Below are 20085 nucleotides of genomic sequence, written 5' to 3' on the forward strand. Positions count from 1 at the left end.
CCCTCTCCCCAGTTACCACCCATAAAAAATAAATAAAATAAATTAATAAAAAAAAAAATCGTAAAATAATAATAGATAAATAAATTGGTTAATTAGTCAATCTAAGAAAATAGATAAGTAAAATCCGCACTTGGATAAGTGAAATATATACTACACTTTCTTTTTTTTTTTTTTTATGTAGGAGGGACACCGGCCAAGGGCAACAAAAATCCAATAAAAAAAAAATGTCCACTGAGATGCCGGTCCCCGAATATGGTCCAAAGCGGTTGTCAAAAACTGAAAGATAAATGTGTTGAAACCTCCCTCCTGAAGGAGTTAAAGTCACAGGAAGGTGGAAATACAGAAGCAAACAGGGAGTACCAGAGTTTACGAGAGAAAGGGGTGAATTATTGAGAATACCGATTAACTCTTGCATATATATATATATATATATATATATATATATATATATATATATATATATATATATATATATATATATATATATATATATATATATATATATATATATATATATATATATATATATATATAATCACCCATGTGATTAAACACAGAAACACTTTCCCACTTTCCACGGACGTCTTTTTTTTTTTTCTTAGTCTGGACGTGTTTCCTTATTTCTTACCAGCGTCCGATGGTAAGAAACTTACCAAGTCTCTACTTTAATCTGCTCATACCCTTTCATTTGATTTGGCTATACTCATTCCATAAAAAAAAAAGTAATTAAAATAAAAAATAATAATAATAATACTTGTTTCACTGACGCAAATTTTGTTGGTTTTCTTCATTCAGCGAGCAAAAGGAAAAGTTCCGCAACAATTAACATTGCGTAATTCATCTAATTCCACTATATTAATTGATCATGCTTTATCGATGAATGCTTTCCATCAACCCACGTTTTGGTAGTTTTCAGTGTATTGTATTAGAACTTGTATACAACAAATTATAAAACTGAAAAAAAAAAAAAAAATGTAATACCTTATTTTCCATCAACGTTCTTCAAGGTGGCTTAATTTCCAGATATTTCCTGTTCTGCACCCATTTTGTACCAATGCCTTCATGCAGAAAAATATGATATATAATGAAAAAAAAAAAAAAAAAAAAAAATATATATATATATATATATATATATATATATATATATATATATATATATATATATATATATATATATATATATATATATATATATATATATATATATATATATATATATATATATATATATATATATATATATATATATTTTTTTTTTTTTTTTTTTTTTTAGTTCCTTGCCAAGCTATTACTTAAATCACGTAAATAGACTTGAAAACTTAAGTAACCTCCTCTTGATTCCGTTTGAAGCAAACGAGATTACGACGCCGACAGATAAAAAATGTACTCCTGCGTTCGCGAAACTGAAAAGCGTTCTGAAAGAGGAAGGCCACTGCCGCCACTGCCGCCGCTGCCAGACGTCAACAAACGGTATTGACGCTGTGGGAAGGAGGGCTTATGGGTGAGGCTGTTTTGCTGTACTCTGGAGCAGATGTAAGGCCCACCTCCAACAAATACTGGTGTATATTGTGATAGCCGAAAGGTACACTGGTCTTTTTTGAGTGCGTGTGTGTGTGTGTGTTGGAGTTAGCGGGTGGAGTGGTGTGAGTGTAAAACAGGGCAGAGAAGTAGGGGTTTGCAAGCAAGGTTGTTATTGTACCCTGGTGAGCTGTATAGGTTGTTTATTGCAAATGTGAGGCACCTTTGCTGTATTTTGTGATGGCTTATGCATAACATTTCCTCTTCTGAAGGAAAATTCCATGGCTAAGGGATAGATTTTGTTGAAGGTCAAGACAAATGCATGCTTGTCTCCAGGTTTTGTTTTTCATGTTTATTTAAGTTTCATTTTTTTTTTTTAATCTATGCTTGTAGTTACTTGGCTCAAAATAATGATGTCCCTAGTTAAATAGGTGATGTTGGCATGCTCATGACGTCTACATATAAAATGATCTTGCTCTCTAATATTTACTACATGAAGTGAGAGAATTGTTAGCTAAAGCGGCAATCAGCATCACATTTGGGCGCATAATGTGGCAATACAGGATTATAGACATCATGACCTGTGTATCACTGGAAGCAAGGCAACACATAATTTGCAGCTAATATTAACACATGTATTCACTTTGTTTAGTCATTCAGAAAATTTGCAAAGGTCTGCCAGTGATGCAGGCCTCATAAGTAGAACTAGAGTTTGTAGCAAAATGAACCAGAACTACAATGGGTTTTACATTAAGAAACATGTTGTGAGCATGTGGCATCAGTGAAGTTGATGGAGATGTTTCTGTCACTTCTTTACTTTTTAAGTTTACATTGTATCTGACAGTATCATTATATATTTGAGATATTATTTTCCTGATATGTCAAATGTCATCACCCTACATAATGTTGACAGTTTTAAGCACTGATGCCGTCAGTTGTTTTGGGAGTATAACTGTGTTGGATATTTATAAGACATATTACAAATAAACTTTAATTATGCAAGTGGAAAGTTCTAATTTTTTTTATATAAATTTATAGGCTCCTTGTAAACTTTGTTCTTTTAAAATTATAAAAAGAAGTTTCATTAACATGATATAGTTTTATATAATGTATGCCACCTGAAGTATTGAATTATTTATTGTACTGTGGCACACACTCTCAATAAGCACCATCCATCATTAATTGGACTGCCATATATGAATGTCTCTCTACCAACACAAAGTGCATGTTGTGGATAGATTACCATTTTTATATGTATGCAAATAATTTGTTGTGTAGCTGTGAGATAAGTAGAGTAGAACAGCAGAGTATTTAACAAGTCAATAAGAAGATAATGATAATAATAAATAAACAAGAAACTAATTCATTTAATCAATTTCAGGAATGATGCCACCTTCACCAAGCAAGTCCAAAAGCATCCACAAGTCATCTGGGAAATTATTTCGACATAAAGATAAAGAACGTTCAGGTAGCAGCAGCAGCAGTGGTGGTGGAAATAATGGAAATAGCACCAACAGTAGCAGCAGCAGTAGTAGCAACAGCAGCAGTAGCAGTAACAAGAGGGATGACCCACTTGATTTGAAGGAGTGCCCCCTTTCTCTCCCAGTGGTAGGCTCTCTGGATCACACACGGTCCTTGCCTCGCTACACCTCCTGTGAGTTTGAGGAACTGAAATACTTGTACTGTATGTTTTCATATATCTTTGTAACTATCTTCGGTAATTTTTGTATCCATCACATATTCCATTAAATATCTCCTCCTGCCATTCAGCTCCTTTTGCAGCTTTTGTAGGTGTTTCAACTCGCCACTGATGTCCACTAGCCAATTATCATTCTCATTTTATCCTTATACTCCCTCCATGGTATGGGGAACACAGTCTAGCTGTTTACCTCGTGGACAGGCTGAAACTAGCATGTTAAATCCATGTCATAAAAGATGACTGAAGGGGACAGAACATGGAGACTAGGGGCATCCCTTGTATGTGTTCTTTGTGGTGAAACTGATACATGCACACACTCACCAAATCATGCTTGACTTATTCAGTGACTTATTTCACTCACATTATTTTGTGAATTCAAACAATTAAATATTTGAGTTCAAGAATGTTGTTATCATTATGATATATTATCTTGAATAATTGTAGGACCTCAAGTTCTTGCCATTTATATGTGCTATTATTATGCATTATTGCACCTTCACTGCTTATATGGCTCAAAAGTTAAATGAAAAAAAATGTTCTTTTCATAAATTTTTATGTCCTATATTATGGTATCTTGAATATATTCAATATTTTCTTTCATGTAGCTTCTTTTATATGGACTGATGGAATTTTGAAAATAACCAAGTAGTGTGGCTATGGGTGTTGATTTTTTGTGGATGTTGTAACAGTGGTGAATGCTGAGGGAGTTTCCATGGAAGAGCTGGATGGGCTACAGTTGGAGCTGGAGTTGCTACTATCTTCAGTGTTGGTGCGACAAATGGCAGTCAACACACAGCTTACCATTATCCACCAGCTAGAGAAAGGGAAAATAATCTCCAAGCCTGTAAGTTTTATACTGTACTTTTCCTGTAACTGACTGTCTTCAGCCTCTCTGCTGTAGTGTTGCATTTCTTGCAGTCTTATACCACTATTATTATGATAACTCTCTTCTGATCTTGCCAACTGCATACATCCTCTCCTCTTGTGGCATTGCTGTACGAGACTTCCTACTTTCTCTCACCCCTGTTTTGTCGCCTCCCTAGTGCAAGAGTTAACCAGTATTCACAACCTTTCATCTCTCACTGGTAAACTCTGGAGCTCCCTGCCCACTTTGTAACAATTTTTTTTTTGCCAAGGGCAAAAAAAAAATTCATATTAAAAAACACCCACTAAGGTGCCAGTCCTCAGAAAAAGAACCAAAAAGATTATCCAAAACAGAAGTGTTTTCAGATCTCTTCTTATGACTTGAATGCTCTCAAGAGAGAGATCTGAAAACACTTCTGTTTTGGATAATCTTTTTGGTTCTTTTTCTGAGGACTGGCACCTTAGTGGGTGTTTTTTTTAATATGATTTTTTTTTTGCCCTTGGTGAGTACTCCTCTTGCATAATGACAATAAAAAATTTGCTTTGACAGTGCAATACATACATAATTGTGACAATCAAATTATCTGAAAGAACAAAGAACAAGATGGTTCTGGTAATAGAGAATTAAATTTAGATTACAAGACTTTTTCACTGAGCAAGACATTTGAGATTGTCCCTAGAATTTAAATTCTCAAAAGAGAAAATGAGAGAATGAAGTCTAACAGGAATAAAGATTGTAAAATATTAGTAGATATTGCATTGAAAGTGTACTCCCTGAAAAATGTGTTAGTTACAGATGTCTTCAGCTATTTACTTATAATCCTTTAGCCTGTATCACCGGGCAAAAAAATGAAACGAGAGGATGGTGACAGGCCCTCCAAAAAGATGAAAGAGGCCAATGGCAAACCAAGGGATGTTGTTACCACACCTGGCCCACCTCCTGGGATCAAGCCATCGAAGGTAAAAATTGCATTAACAAAAAATTGTTTTTTATATATATGTTTAATATGCATAGATTCCATGGAATTTATTAGCTGAGTTTTGCATGTAAAACAAGTGTAAATTGAAGCTAGCAAAGATGTACTGTTGAGTATATTTTGATACACTTTGTCTGTTGATTGTAAAATCTTGAACAGATATATGTTGTTGATGATGGCAGTAAACACATTTGCCAAAATTTCTTCTGCCAGGTTAAATGTTCAGTACAGAAGTATGAACCAGTTTTTGATGTTCCTGACTTGGGTCCACCTGAGCAGCCCAAACCTCCTCCTCCCAAGAATGACATCACTAATAGATTCTGGGCCTATGTGGAGCAGTATTGCCAGGAGATTACTGTAGAAGACATAAAGGTGAGGCATGTGTAGAGTGTTAGCTGTTCAAAGCCTGTATGTTTCTTAGATGAAAAATTTAATTTATTGATCCTTTACATATTAACCATCAAGTGAAAATGAAAATCAGTGAAATTTTTATTAATTGAATTATTTTCTTATTTTACGGATTTTTCTGTTCTATTTTGATTTCACCGATAGCCATGCTGTACCATATTCCTTATTTTTATAAAGTTAATATTGAATTTAATGAATAATCACTTTGCTACATTAATGTTAATAACTGAAAAAGCTATTATTTTATAATGTGTAATATGAAAACTAATGTTTAGATGTTTGTCTCAGATGCTGGAGGACCTGATTAATGCTCCAAATGATGACAGTGACTACTACAAGACACCTCCCTTGGGCCGCCACTACACTCTGCGCTGGGCCCAGGAAGATCTGCAGGTATTGTTGTCTGCATATCAATAATACAGGTTGACCATTGATACTCCAGCATCATTTATTCTGGGATATTTTCAGCTGGCTGTATTGTATATTTTTTTACACATACCATGGCTGTGTGATTAGTTCATTGTGTGCAGCTGTAGATGGCACTGCAATCATAGCATGGCACTGCTTTTGTCAAAAATTTATCCCATGTCAAAATTGCTCCTAGAAGACACCTCAGTGCACATATGTATACTATATTGAGGACATCAAAGCATCTACCAGTTATTTTGTATATTTTATGTATCAACATCTGTATGGAGTTATATTGGGAAATTATTGTCACTCTGTTATCTATGTTAAGATGTTACACCAGACACACTATTTAAGTCTTTTTAAACATATCAGGTGTATTAAAGGGGTCAAGGGGTGAACCTCGGCAAGTTGGGGAAAACTGTTAATTTGGGATGGCTTTGGAAGCAACAATACTGAAGTACTGACTGTCACTCTGTACTAATACTAATTATGCTGTTTTGTATTTTGTAAAGAAGTCTTAAGTTTTACTTAAAAGCATGAATTGAATTCTTTCTTTATGCACAGGATGAACAAAAGGAAGGCTTGAAACTGGCTGAGGGGAAGAAGAAGGGGATCAAGGGAGAATCTGGAAACTCGGATTTGTCTGATAAATTATTGAAGGAAGTGGATATGAATGGGTGAGTAATAACTTTCCTTTTTTAATTCTCTCTTTTCATAAGTGATAAACATTGAAATTATTAAAGAAAATACAGATTGACCATCACTAATCCAGCAATAATTTTGGCTAGCATAATTTCAAACTTCCCTGGTCACTGCACTAACCTGCTGCCACTAATGTTTGTTGGGAAGTTGATAAAATGTATTAAAGGTTTTCAAAACAGAGTTTGAGAAAAAGTCTGAGGAAGCAGTGTAATAGTGAATTAGAAGCAGTACAAGAATAACAAGAGCAATGAATGTACCAAGGAAGCATCACAAAATGAAACAGATCGTAAGAAGCTGCTGCTTGCTGCATAAACAGCTGGCATCACTTCCAAATATGGGGAAGCCATTTCAATTCCTTTTTGACTATTTATTATTAACCCTGCTCAGTATTAGCTCCAGCCTTGACTCCAGTGAATAAAGGAAATGCTTCTCGTTGTGTAAAGTGCACTGTTCATTATCCATGGAAGATAAGGGTTGAAATTCTAAAAAAGAATTAGCAGTGGTGCATCTGTATGATGCTTATATGAATTATACAGCATTGGCTCTTTGATGGTTTATTATAAAGAAATGGAAAAATGGCTTTGCTAACAATATTGGTTGTTACCATTGGTATCAGCCAGAAATGATGTAATAGTATCAGTATTGGCAGAAAAAGTTTTATCAGTACAATTCCTCTCATTGCACTGATTTACAGAATATTTTGAAGGTAGGATGAGGTGGTTAACTGTATTTTAACCAAACTTCTCTGTTATCTGGTTAAAATCAGGTTCCAGTGATGCCAGATTAGTGATGTGTGACCTGTACTTAAGGAATATCTAAGAATGTTTTGTTTTCTTTTGCTGTTTTCTTGTTCTGCCTCTTCATTAATGGTAAGCTATACCTTCAGCACACATATGTATGTTCTGGTACAGGTGTAGTGATGATGTGGCTCCCTTGGGTCCCCTCACACAGCGACTTATTGCTGGCTTAGTGGAAGAAAATGTCTTAGTCTCCGATATTGAAAATAAAGGTAAGACCTTAGAATTATGACAATACCTATATATGATGTAAAATGCATTTGTCTTATATGTAACTGTACTAAGTGACCCATTGTGATGTGTGTACTTAATAAAGTGGTTCCCAAACTTGGGGCAAATTACCCCTGGGAGGTAATATGACAATTTTATAAGGATAACGGATGGGGTGACAAAAAGAAAAAAAAAAAAAAAGAAAGAAAGAAAGAAAGAAAGAAAACCACATTGTAGGATTTTAGTGCCAAAGGTGGCCTACTTAAGTAGACCTTATAGATTGTCTTGCTAAGCTGTGGGATGGGGTGATGTGGTTATGGGAGAAGAGAAATTGGAGGAAAGGAAAAAGTCTAAATGTTTAAGGATAACATTACATAAACATGGTGAGGTGACTGTAGAAATAAGAAAAGATTGTTAGAGGTAGGCATATCATGGGATACTTACAAGGATTGTGAAAGGGAGGAATGTGTCCATTTAAAGAGGCTCAATGAATACTATTCTGCCAGCACTGATGTATGAATCAGAAATTTGGACATGGAATAGAGCACAGTAGTCAAGAATGCATGCTGTGGAAAACAATTATGTGAGAGACATGTGGAGCAACAAGGTGGGAGGAAGGCAATGAAAGCATGCATGAGATGTGTAGTATAGCTACCTGTGGAAATTTAGTAAAGTGTGGAGTTGTAGAATGGATGAAAAGACAGACATTCTGGCAGCATGGAAAGGAAGAAGAATGAGTTTGTATAAAAGGTGTATGGAAATTAAATTGAAGATGCTGTTGGGAGAGGGAGATAACATGGAAGATGGAAGGATAGGGTAAAAGTGTACACATGTGGAAATGGGTGTTAATAGAGGTGGAATGCTTGGGTAAGGAGAAATGGAGACTTTCTGTCCCTTTGGAGGACATTTCCAGATTGAGCAAGACATCAGATATGTAGATAATCTAGTACTATAGGGAGTCCCACCATTGTTTGCATTAGGGTAGTTGTCATATTGAAGTATGTATTGTTTCCTGATGTAGGCACAGCAAAGTTGCCATGATACCTAATATGGGACAGAACAGGAAGAATTAAAGAAAGGAAATGGACATATCAAGTTGAATAGGTAAAATATGATTCAAGAAGGGAAGGAAATGAATACATGATGGGCAAAAGTGCTGCCCATGTATGTATTAACAGCTTCCAATCTGAATCATCACTTAGTAAACCTTCATTTGGCTGGTGTATAATGTTCATAGAAATATTTTTGTTTGTATGTAGTTTGGATACTTGAATAATACATGAAACTCATAAATACATTTCTTTGTAAAGCTGAGTTGTCTTTTTTTGGGAATGGATTGGAAGGCACAAATCCATGGCCATATTTTGACTACAATTCTTTCCATTAAGAAAAGCTATGAGTTATTTTCTTGGGGAATGGATTGGAAGGCACAAATCCATGGCCATATTTTAACTACAATTCTTTTCATTAAGAAAAGCTATGAGTTATCTTTTTTGGGAATGGATTGGAAGGCACAAATCCATGGCCATATTTTAACTACAGTTCTTTCCATTAAGGTGTGGATGGCTTGGGTCACACTAGACCTGGCTTGATTAAGTCTCTAGGCTTGGGGAGTGCATCCAGTCTTGAAAAGAAAATTAAGAAAGAGTTGCAAGAGCAAGGAGTTATGGAGACAGATTATGGGAATGAGGTAAGTGTTTCTCTTTATACCTGATTGTCAGTACTGCATGGGAATAAACACAGACTTAGGTTTTTCACACTTGTTTTCACAAAGAGCATGCAAACACAGGTGAGTCACTAAACTGGCATCACTGCGGCTGCTGGGAGTGGCAGCGGTCTGCTTCCTCCCCAAGGTCAGTCACTAAACTGGCATCACAGTGGGTAGCAGTGGTGGTTGAGGTGGCAGCCCACTCCCTCCCTCTGGTCAGTCACTAAGCTGGTATCATTACAGGTGGTGGAGGTGACAGTGGCATCGATTGTCTGCTCCCTCCCCCACACCTTAGTGTTACCCTACCCTGTGATAGACTTCTCAGCAGCTTGATGCACCCCATGCATTCATTAGGCTTTTGAATCCCTCTTGTCATAGTATAATGAAGGCAAACTGAACCCCAATGTTACATGTGATTCGCGTTAACGTATTGCACATGAGTAGTGACCTGGCTGTAGTTGTCTGGCATGTGATATCAGAATTTTTTTATTCCCATCAGTTATGGCTTGTTTATCCAAGGACTGGTTCTTTAATTTTACCGGAGTTTTGAGGAAAAGAATAAGGAGTATATAAACCAAAATGGCTCTGAGGTTTTGCAAAGTTTATGTATACAATTGGTTATCCTGAGTCAAATTTCCAGAAAGTTTTGCCCCATGGTGGTTGTAGTGATGTATTTCAGTGTGTGCATGTGTGCATTCTTTGAACTATTTTATTATATATCCATCCATATACTAGGCTAGCAATCCCACATGGTGTAGGTCTGACAAAGCACCACTTATTCATACACATGTCATTCATACTCTTAGACCCATTGGCCCGGTGGAAAGGGATAGTCTTGTGGACCACCCTACTACACTCCAGGAACTTAGTCATAGTACAGCTGGCCACATACTTCTACAGCATGGCCCAATAGCATACCCTGGTTTACTCTTGCCCCTTCATGATGAGACTGTTCCCTACCTTGCACCTATTCCAATTCTTAGACAACAGCAGATGCAGGATACTTCCTATGCAGTGCCCTGCACCCTAACTAAGTCCATAAGACAAGACCATATTATTTTCATGTACTCACCACTGACATTCTCTATTCATCTGTATCAATCAATCGATCAGTCAAGAATAATTGTTCTTGCTTGCTGCTTAGTTATTTCTCTCTCATTCAGTGTTATCTTCACACAGGCCATCCACTAAAGGCAGGGCCTTAACTTTTCACTGTGCACATCTGATGTCATCATTCTCTTTCCTACAATCTCCAACATTCATTCTGAATCCAAATCTGAACACTTGATGAATAGGGCACCAGAGTTGGTGCATAACATGCTTAGTCAGTTTGTAAGAAAATGCAGAGAAGAGGTTCCTAACCCTGTTGCTCCATCCTTTTTATTTGCCCCCTGTGACATGCAGAGAAATACAGTGGGAGTATTCTTTGGTTAAGTTTTATTTTGATGTTATGAATTATAATATAGTACAGTATTTTATAATTTAAGTATAATCATATAAATATATTTTTGAAATATGCTTGTGAATATTTAACTGAATCCTAACCAACCATCACCCAAGACCCCAGAGATGAGATGCCAAAATAGAGGTTATCTATATGGGTAATTAAAAGTTAATGATATAATAATTACAAATTAATAAGAATGTACAAAAATGTAGTTATATCATGTCGTGCCTGACAAGTGCATTGCACTTGATGACAGCATCATCGAGTGTTTGTGGTTCATTTACATTTATGTTTTTTTAAATATACAAAAGGTTTTTATGTCTTAAAAGTAGGATTAGTCATTGCTTATTTGTTGATGTTTAATAGTGCTGAGAACAACTCAGCATTTTTTACTAAAACTGAACAAAAAGGTAAAGTCTGAAGGCAATATTGATATGCATAAATAATAGATTTGTCTTCAAAATCATTTTAAGTTTATTTGTAATGACAGTCACAGCAGTACACCTATTTTAGTAAGAAATAAGTCATGATGAAAAGATTGCCATAATGTTGGAAGCTGAATGAAACTTACAGGATGATGTGACAACACTGTGTAGGCAGTTATATATCTCACAGTGGAGAAATACACTGTCATCTAGTTTTGTGAAGTTATTGGTGGTTACTATAGATTCCTTGCAAGTTTTCATGCATTACTTGTTTATGCAAACACAAAAACAAATGATCACTAGTACCATCAAATACTGTAGATAAAAGAATGATATAAAGCTGTTGCTCAACATACAGGATGATGATGATGAGATCCTGATGGAGCTAAGGCGGTGTCAGACTGAGCTCCGAGCTGTGTCCAACCACAACATTTCTCAGCTGACTCGGCTGCTTAACCTGGCACGGGATTCCCTTGTGCGCCACGATCTGAAAAAACGTCTCCGTGATGCTGACCAAAAGGTGAGGTGGTTATAAGGAAGCCCATCAAAAGTTTGGACTGAATATCAAAAGCAAAGTGTTTAATGATTAAATTCTGCAATTGATTATGTATGTTGTTGCTTAATATCAATTGTTGCCTTTTTCTTGTTCATTACTTGAGAATCAAGTAGGCTTATATTACTTCCTCTGGCTTACACGTGTGACTGTACAGTGAGGATGTGATGTATGGTTAAATTAATATATAGTGTAGTTAATACACTCTTTCTTACTTAGCCAAAGGAATCCTGAAAATTAGTGTGATTGGTGAACTCTCAGTTTAAGTTATATTGTATTATATGTGTTTAACCCCTTCAATACAATGATGCCTACATAGGTGTCATGAAGCGTCAGTGGCACATACGATGACGCCTATGTAGATGTCATCGTTGCATTCTATTTTAGTTGTTGAGCGATCCTGTATACTGCCTTGACTTGTCTTGACAGTCTTTGTATTATGTCCTTGAGGTTCTGTTGCTCCTCCCACCCTCCTTGTTCCCACCAGTTATGTAAATGAGCTACTCCATTCCCCACCCTCTATCCAGAATGAGGAAGTCTCATTGGCAGAACCTTACATCATAGTTCCCCCCCTATGGTCCTTCCCTTATCTTCCTTATTCTCCTATCTTCTCTTCATCCTATACCCTTTTCCACCAGGGAGGAGAGACTTGGGGGGTACAGTTTCCCCCTTCTCTTGTTCATTCCGTGCCCTCTTATCCTCCTCTCCCTCTCTCCTTCCTACATAAGAACATAAGAACATAAGAAATAAGGGAAGCTGCAAGAAGTGACCAGGCTTACACATGGCAGTCCCTGTATGAAATGAAATATACTAATCAATTTCCACCTATCATCTCCATCCATAAACCCACCTAATCTTCTCTTAAAGCTCCTTAGTGTCTTAGCACTAACAGCATGATTATTGAGTCCGTTCCACTTATCTACCACTGTGTTTGAGAACCAATTTCTTCCTATTTCTTTCTTAAACCTAAATTTTTCAAGATTGAACCCGTTATTTCTTGTTCTATCCTGGTTGCTGATTCTAAGAATTTTGCTTACATCCCTCTTGTTATAACCCTTATACCACTTAAAGACTTCTATCAAGTCCCCTCTTAACCTGTGTCTCTCTAAAGAATGTAAATTTAACAGCTTCAGTCTCGCCTTGTAAGGAATACTCCTCATCCTCTATATCCTTTTAGTCATTCTCTTCTGTATTGATTCTAATAGACCTATATCCTTCCTGTAATGTGGGGACCAGAACTGCATAACATAATCTAGATGAGGTCTGACCACCCCCAAGTATAACTTTAATGTTACTTCCGGTCTTCTACTTTTAACACTCCTAAAATTAATCCTAATACCCTATTTGCCCTGTTTCGGGCCTCTATGCATTGTTTTCCTAGACGGAGTTCAGAACTAACTATAACTCCTAAATCTTTCTCGTACCCTGTACCTATCAGAGTTTCGTTGTTTATTGTGTACCTACTGTGTGGGTTTCCTCTACCTGTGTTAAGTACTTTGCATTTGTTGATACATATGTACAATCTCTCTCTCTCTCTCTCTCTCTCTCTCTCTCTCTCTCTCTCTCTCTCTCTCTCTCTCTCTCTCTCTCTCTCTCTCTCTCTCTCTCTCTCTCTCTCTCTCTCTCTCTCTCTCTCTCTCCAGGAAGGGGAGACAGTTCCTTTGGACTCACTCAAGTGCATAAACACATAGTTGTCCACTAATCTCTTTTCTGATACCTTAGTCTTCCCTTCCCTCCCCTCCCTCCTTCACCCATCACCATCTCTTCTGTAATTTACTACCCTCCAACCTCAATTGTAAATGTGTGTGTGTGTGTGTGTGTGTGTGTGTGTGTGTGTGTGTGGATTAGAAAAAATGTGTATGAAGATGTAATGATAGCCTTTAGCTAGTACAGTGGTTGTATGCTGGCCTCACACTCCAAGGTCGGTAGATTGAGTCTTGCCTGGGCCTGTGAGCTTAAACTGTTCACTTGGGAGATTATTGCTGTGGATGGGTACCATGGTTGGGGGTTGGGTTTGCCTGGCTGTTGTTCTGGAGAGCATCAATGATGGATACTGGAATTGAAACTAGTGAACTTTAAATGTAAGTGATTCTTAAAGAAAATGCCCAGGTTAATTTGAAATTAACCTGGTGGTGACAGACACCACCAGGTTAATTTCCTTACTAAAAAGATATGAGGGATACACTACTAGCCTTATGCCAGTGCTCTTGATTGAGTACAATACACATTTATGATATAAACAAAATCCTGAGGGTCAGTAATTGGGATGGGAGTAGAAGTAATGGATCCAAGCTTGATTTAAGAAAGATATATGAAGAAATTGGTTCAAAAATAGATTGGTAGATAATTGGAATAAACTCCATATCAGGATGCTAGTGCTGAGTTAATAGTGAGCTTTTAAGGAAGATTAGATGAATTTATAGAAAGAAATGATAGGTGGATATAGGGATAGAGGTTGTTATTTTTATACAGGGACTCTTATATGTGTGGTAGGTCAGATGGCTTTTGTACAGCTTCCCTTGTGTTCTTGTGTGGCAGTGGTACAGATGTTATTAACTTTTACAGCTAGATTATGACATTCATGGCAACTCATATGTCATATCCCCTTGATTTAAACTTTTAATTATTCACCTTATAAAGATTTACATCTTAGATATAATTCTGAAAAATGCACATTTTTTTCATTGATGTGGTCTGTCCAGAAAGACCCACATTCAGTACCAGTCGGTGATAGTGATGACTAGAAATTGATGTTTCCTTGTATTGTAAATAAATTTTATTTAAAATGAAATAAAGGTTAATCAGCTCAAATTATGAGCTGATATATTTGAAGTGGTATAATGGATGACTTTTTTTAATGTATTATGCCATTGGCCTATGTCTTGCATCAGCATCTGTTAGCTCAGAGTTAATTATTTTTATTATTTTTATGGAAATATTGTTTACAATGTTGACCATTCAACCAATAATTATTGGTTTAAGCAAAGGAACTGTAAGGATTTGTAGCACTTGATGATTATGTTTCTGTTACACCATTCAGCCCTGTTAACTCTGAGGACTATGCTGTGTTCAGTAATTATGGAAGTGAGTTGGTTGAGAAAGATTACTAATATAGCTGTTGAAGAAGAGTGCTGATGGTTGTGGTGTTGGTGATGATAAAGATCAGCAGACACATATCACTAGAGCAGACCCACCACCACATGAGGACTGCATTTTGAAACTGTTTGGCATCTTACCTCAACTTACCTCCACTACTTTGAACAGGCTTTAGTTGAAGTTGTGGATTTTCAGTTGTTGTCATGAGTGTAGGTATATTTTAAGAAGTATTGTGTGCTGACTGACTGACTGACTGACTGATTTTCAGTTGTTGTCATGAGTGTAGGGATATTTTAAGAAGTATTGTGTGCTGACTGACTGACTGATTTTCAGTTGTTCTCATGAGTGTAGGGATATTTTAAGAAGTATTGTGTGCTGATTGACTGACTGACTGACTGACTGACTGACTGACTGACTGACTGACTGACTGACTGACTAACTAACTAACTGACTTCACTTCAGGCACATACAGACTTTTCTGCTTTTTGTAAAGCATGTAAAATGTAGAAAAATAAACAACAAATTTTGTTTTGCTCAGGTACTGGAGGCCTACCGAACCATTGCAGCCTCACGGCAGAAGAAGAAAACTCCCTCCAAGAAGGACAAGGATATTGCATGGAAAGCAATTAAAGATCGTGAAGTAATAGTTAGACAATTAGATTTAGCATCTAATAATAATTGCTAGAGACAATAAGATAATGTCTGGATATTTATGAAATATGAACACATATAAGGCTTCTTGTATTATGCTTCCAGATATCTTCATTTTCTCAATGTGACGCACAAGGTTTCTTACATTCTGTATGATGTGAAGTTTTCTTTCCATTAAGAAATATATATTTAACATGTGTATATATTTATTGTGTAATAATTATATGATTTTATATCTATGTACCGAAGATCAAAGGGAAGGTTATGCAAAGTTTATAGCTAGATATCTCAGTAGATTGATGTTTGATAACACCAGAAAGGAATATTGTAAAAGTCTAGATTGGAAGTTCAATACATGACCTGTATGCTATACAAATTTTCCTAGAAACAGTATTCAAATTTTTCCAGGCGGTGCTATTGGAAAGTACGCAGTGCTTTAATTCAAAAGGGAAGTAAAGACGCATGTTTTTACCTAAAATTTATAAGAAATTATTTTAATCTATATCAATAAAGATATTAATTATTGCAAACAAAAATATTAATTAATGTTTTATTATATTTCCACTAAGTCCCTCAGGAGAGGCAAGGGTGTTAAAAAATATGCTTTTGGTATTCATGCACTTAAGAGTTTTGATGAAATACTCTAATTTACTCTAACACCAATTATTCGAGATGGTGACAAAGACAATAGTAGGACAATCATACCTGAAAAGACAAAAAGATGAAACACTTCAAAGTTGATGGCCTGTATATATTGAAGAGGTGGATGGACCAGGATGATGAATATGAAATTGGATTGAATGGGGGAGGTAGTACGTACAGTACATCAATTTATCTTGGTACTTTGCAGATATGAAAGGTAAGAAAAAAAAGAAAGTACTGCAGGTAAAAGGGATCTCTACCGGCAGAATGAATGATGAACTAAAGAACAGTAAATAAGGATGTAAAAAGTGAGTTACATGGTATAATCTTATTGGTATGATAATCACATTTGCAAAAGAGACGGGTTTTGAATGAACGAAAAGTCAAGGATTCAAACAATCAAATGAGTTACCAAAGAAATAAATAAACGACTTTAGTGAGAGACTAGATGGTGAAATTAAGGATATAACAGATGTGTAACATGGAGTGACTGAATCACGCAGTCACAGGAAGAACACAAAGACGGTGTGAGCACTGATAAGTGCCATAAAAAAAAAAAAAAAATGCAACACGGAGCATGCGTAGTCTATCCAAGCTGAACACTGGCCAGTGACCCGAGTGAACGTTTGTCTCGTTACGTACAATGAACAAGAGTGCGGGGTCGCGGAGACGTGGCCTCGCACGAGGTCACTGAAGGCGAGTAGGGTCATATGCAAAGGACATATGGTGTTAAAGTAGTATTAGATACTTATGTAGTGTGGAAGATTATTGAAGCCTTCTATTGTACGGCTTAAGGTAGATGCTCTAAAGGTGCTGTACTGAGATGAAAAAATAAATAAATAAATAAACAAAAAAAAAAAAAAAAAAAAAAAACGTAAGTAGTTAGAATCTAGATGTTTATTAGTGCATCTGATGGAATAATGGTTAATGCGCATAAACTTTTTTTTCGTCAATGGAAGCTTTCCATTCCAGTGATAGTGATGTGAAAAATGTCTCCATGAACGTCTCGGACTATGGCAGGAAAGATGACAGGAAGAGAATCTGCAAGTTGCAACTCTCCACTCAAGCGAAGTTGAGATGCCAGTGAAGATGACAACTTTATTTTCTTCATTGGGATATTATGATTAGACTGATATCTATGCCTTACATAATTTATACGAAACTACTCTTAAACTATTCGTATATGCCATGGGATTAATCTGATGCGGTCAATTCGGAAAATTTATGTTTTTTTTTTTTTTTCCATGTGGTAACACTGTTGGTGATCGATCCGTGAGCAGACGACAGTGTCAGGCCTTGCTGGGCCTTCTGCTCTCCCCACGCCCACGCTGACCATCATGTGCGATCAGGCGTGTTTCCCACAACTGTATGACCAACTGCATTAACTTTTCTCCGTGAGGTTAAACAGGAGAGTTAAAAAGATCCGGTCTGATGCCAGGCGCTAGGGAGGTGGGTGTCGCTGGCTGCCTTCCTCGCCCCGCTGTCATCGTCATGTGAGGTTAATGTTCTGTCTACTCCCTTCACTTACAACTGTATTTATTCATTTATCTTTTAAAAGCCACTGGGCCTTTGCATGCGTCATGTATCACTGAGTCACTCCATATTACGTAAGGTGGTTTGAAAAGTATATTCGTGTTCATTGTTTTTCGTAATTCCATGACCACAGGGGTGGTGTTGGTGTGTAATTCAAGGTGACGGGAGTACAGGATCATGATAGATAAAAACAATAGTCAAATTAGGCATACAAACGGAATGGGGGACTACATGCAAGTGTGTGTTTGTCTCAGGATCGTTGGCAACTGTAGTTAATCCCATGCCATGGCAATTAACTCTGCACAAACAGATAATCTTATCAGTTTGTTTTGGTGCACATGTCATTTCCCAGTGAGTCGTTAGTACAGTTATGTGGCAGGACTGTGAGGATGGTGCTGTGACAATTGGTTGTGGGAACACTGTGAACAGGTGCAAAGTCTGAATAATTTGTCATGAAATTTGTCAAATTTAAGGTGGTTTATTGATTTAATAATAATAATAATATTAACAATAATAATAATAATAATAATAATAATAATAATAATAATAATAATAATAAAAAACATCAAAGGGGGACAGTCAGTATGCTGATATGTCTGCCCAACTGACCTGTAATGGCCTCAAAAATATGAAATTCTTTGAGCAAATTGTATATTGGTAAGATGCTGAACATTACACTGCTGTCAATCATTTAATAATTTAATAATAATCAAGCTTGCATGGTAACATTAGTAATTTTTTAATCCTTATAGTTATATAGTGTTTTGACAAATTATAACATTGGTATTCCATCTCTGCTATTTACAAATCTTAAAGGCTTGGTGTTTTTTTAATAATTCTCTCATTTCTGTTCCCTCTGCAATATATGGAATTGTAGAATTTGATATTCTTTTGATGCTCTCTCTTCAGAGTTGGAGCTCATTAAACATCTAGATATGTTGATTTATATTTGGGAAAGATGCATGATGCCTGAGGAGAGTCATTAAAGGCAAGGGATCCATTTAGAAGAAGAGAATGCAGACTATTCATTAAGGTTCTAGCATATTTCATTATCACGCAACTTTCTATTATGAAGTACATTTATTGTGATAGATTTAATTGACATTGACATCTTCAAGTTTTGTGATGATTGGCACATCTTTAAGTAGCTATGTAAATTCTGATTTAAATAGTCAGAAGTGATGCAAAAACAATTTCTTTGCCTGTGAAAATATCCACTCTTGCAGCAATAATGATTTATCATTAATGTATTATGATGATAATATTATTTACTTTCGTGCTATTTAAGTACGAAAGATGTGTGTAAAGCATGTATTTAACTAAACATTACCCAACATAAAACCAATTTTGAATACAATGTCTTATAATTCAGTATAAAAAACAGATCTCTAGTAGATATTCTTTATAGTTATACATAGTTCCATGGATGGTTGGTGTTTATATATATATATATATATATATATATATATATATATATATATATATATATATATATATATATATATATATATATATATATACAGGGTGTCCCATAAGTTTCCATACATAGGAAAAATTATAGAAAAACATTTTTATTTATATAATTTGCTCTACATGACTGCCTTTCTGTTGAAAACACATTTCAATGCGTGTCCTCCACTGCCGAAGAACACGTTCAAACACATCTGGATTTATGCTTGTAATGGCATTTGTGATACCCTATGTATGGAAACTTATGGGACGCCCTGTGTGTGTGTGTGTGTGTGTGTGTGTGTGTGTGTGTGTGTGTGTGTGTGTGTATATATATATATATATATATATATATATATATATATATATATATATATATATATATATATATATATATATATATATATATATATATATATATATATATATATATATATATATATATATATATATATATATATATATATTTTTTTTTTTTTTATGTAGGAAGGACACTAGCCAAGGACAACAAAAATCTAATAAAAAAAAAGCCCACTGAAATGCCATATATATATATATATATATATATATATATATATATATATATATATATATATATATATATATATATATATATATATATATATATATATATATATATATATATATATATATATATATATATATATATATATATATATATATATATATATTGTGTGTATGTGTGTGTGTGTGTGTGTGTGTGTGTGTGTGTGTGTGTGTGTAAAAGTCTATTCAGACATTCTTAAACAGTTATGGTAATTATTTACTGTATTAATTTTAGCTTCCTTATCTCACAGTAAAACAGAGGCATGCACATAAGCTCATGTTTATTTTATAATATTATTAGAGGGTCCCTCTTTTTTTCAGGAGAGGAAGTTCTCTTTACTATGGAAGATTACAAGTTCCTGTTCAAGGTGGTCCTAATTGGCAATGCTGGAGTTGGAAAAACATGTCTTGTACGAAGATTTACACAA

The 20085-nt window shown here is 35.5% G+C and overlaps 2 protein-coding genes across 9 annotated transcripts in view; both read left to right on the forward strand.

Annotated features, from left to right (window-relative positions):
• The first annotated feature begins 1369 nt into the window (after positions 1-1369).
• LOC135104472 (transcriptional adapter 3-B-like) lies at positions 1370-16008 on the forward strand. 4 transcript variants are annotated; one of them, XM_064011975.1, is made up of 11 exons: positions 1370-1501; positions 2900-3172; positions 3907-4061; positions 4910-5041; positions 5272-5430; positions 5755-5859; positions 6442-6554; positions 7491-7588; positions 9143-9276; positions 11525-11686; positions 15354-16008. In XM_064011975.1, the coding sequence occupies exons 1-11, from the start codon at positions 1498-1500 to the stop codon at positions 15498-15500; spliced, it is 1482 nt and encodes a 493-aa protein (XP_063868045.1). In that variant the 5' UTR covers positions 1370-1497; the 3' UTR covers positions 15501-16008. The 4 variants fall into 4 exon arrangements, with proteins under 4 accessions (XP_063868045.1, XP_063868046.1, XP_063868048.1 ...); XM_064011976.1 differs by having other exon boundaries at positions 1396-1533; XM_064011978.1 differs by having other exon boundaries at positions 1429-1582.
• A 1342-nt stretch (positions 16009-17350) lies between these two features.
• Positions 17351-20085, forward strand: part of LOC135104473 (ras-related protein Rab-30-like) — a 36133-nt gene continuing 33398 nt past the window's right edge. For 2 of the 5 annotated variants that reach the window (XM_064011979.1, XM_064011983.1), the window contains exons 1-2: positions 17352-17606; positions 19979-20085. In XM_064011979.1, coding sequence (XP_063868049.1) covers positions 19999-20085 — 87 coding nt within the window. In that variant the 5' untranslated portion in view covers positions 17352-17606; positions 19979-19998. Of the gene's footprint in view, positions 17607-17998; positions 18071-19978 lie in introns of those variants that run through there. The other 3 variants (XM_064011980.1, XM_064011981.1, XM_064011982.1) reach the window with 3 other exon arrangements.

The sequence above is a fragment of the Scylla paramamosain genome, chromosome 10 (assembly GCF_035594125.1).
Source record: "Scylla paramamosain isolate STU-SP2022 chromosome 10, ASM3559412v1, whole genome shotgun sequence".
In the NCBI taxonomy this organism is placed as follows: Eukaryota; Metazoa; Arthropoda; class Malacostraca; order Decapoda; family Portunidae; genus Scylla; species Scylla paramamosain.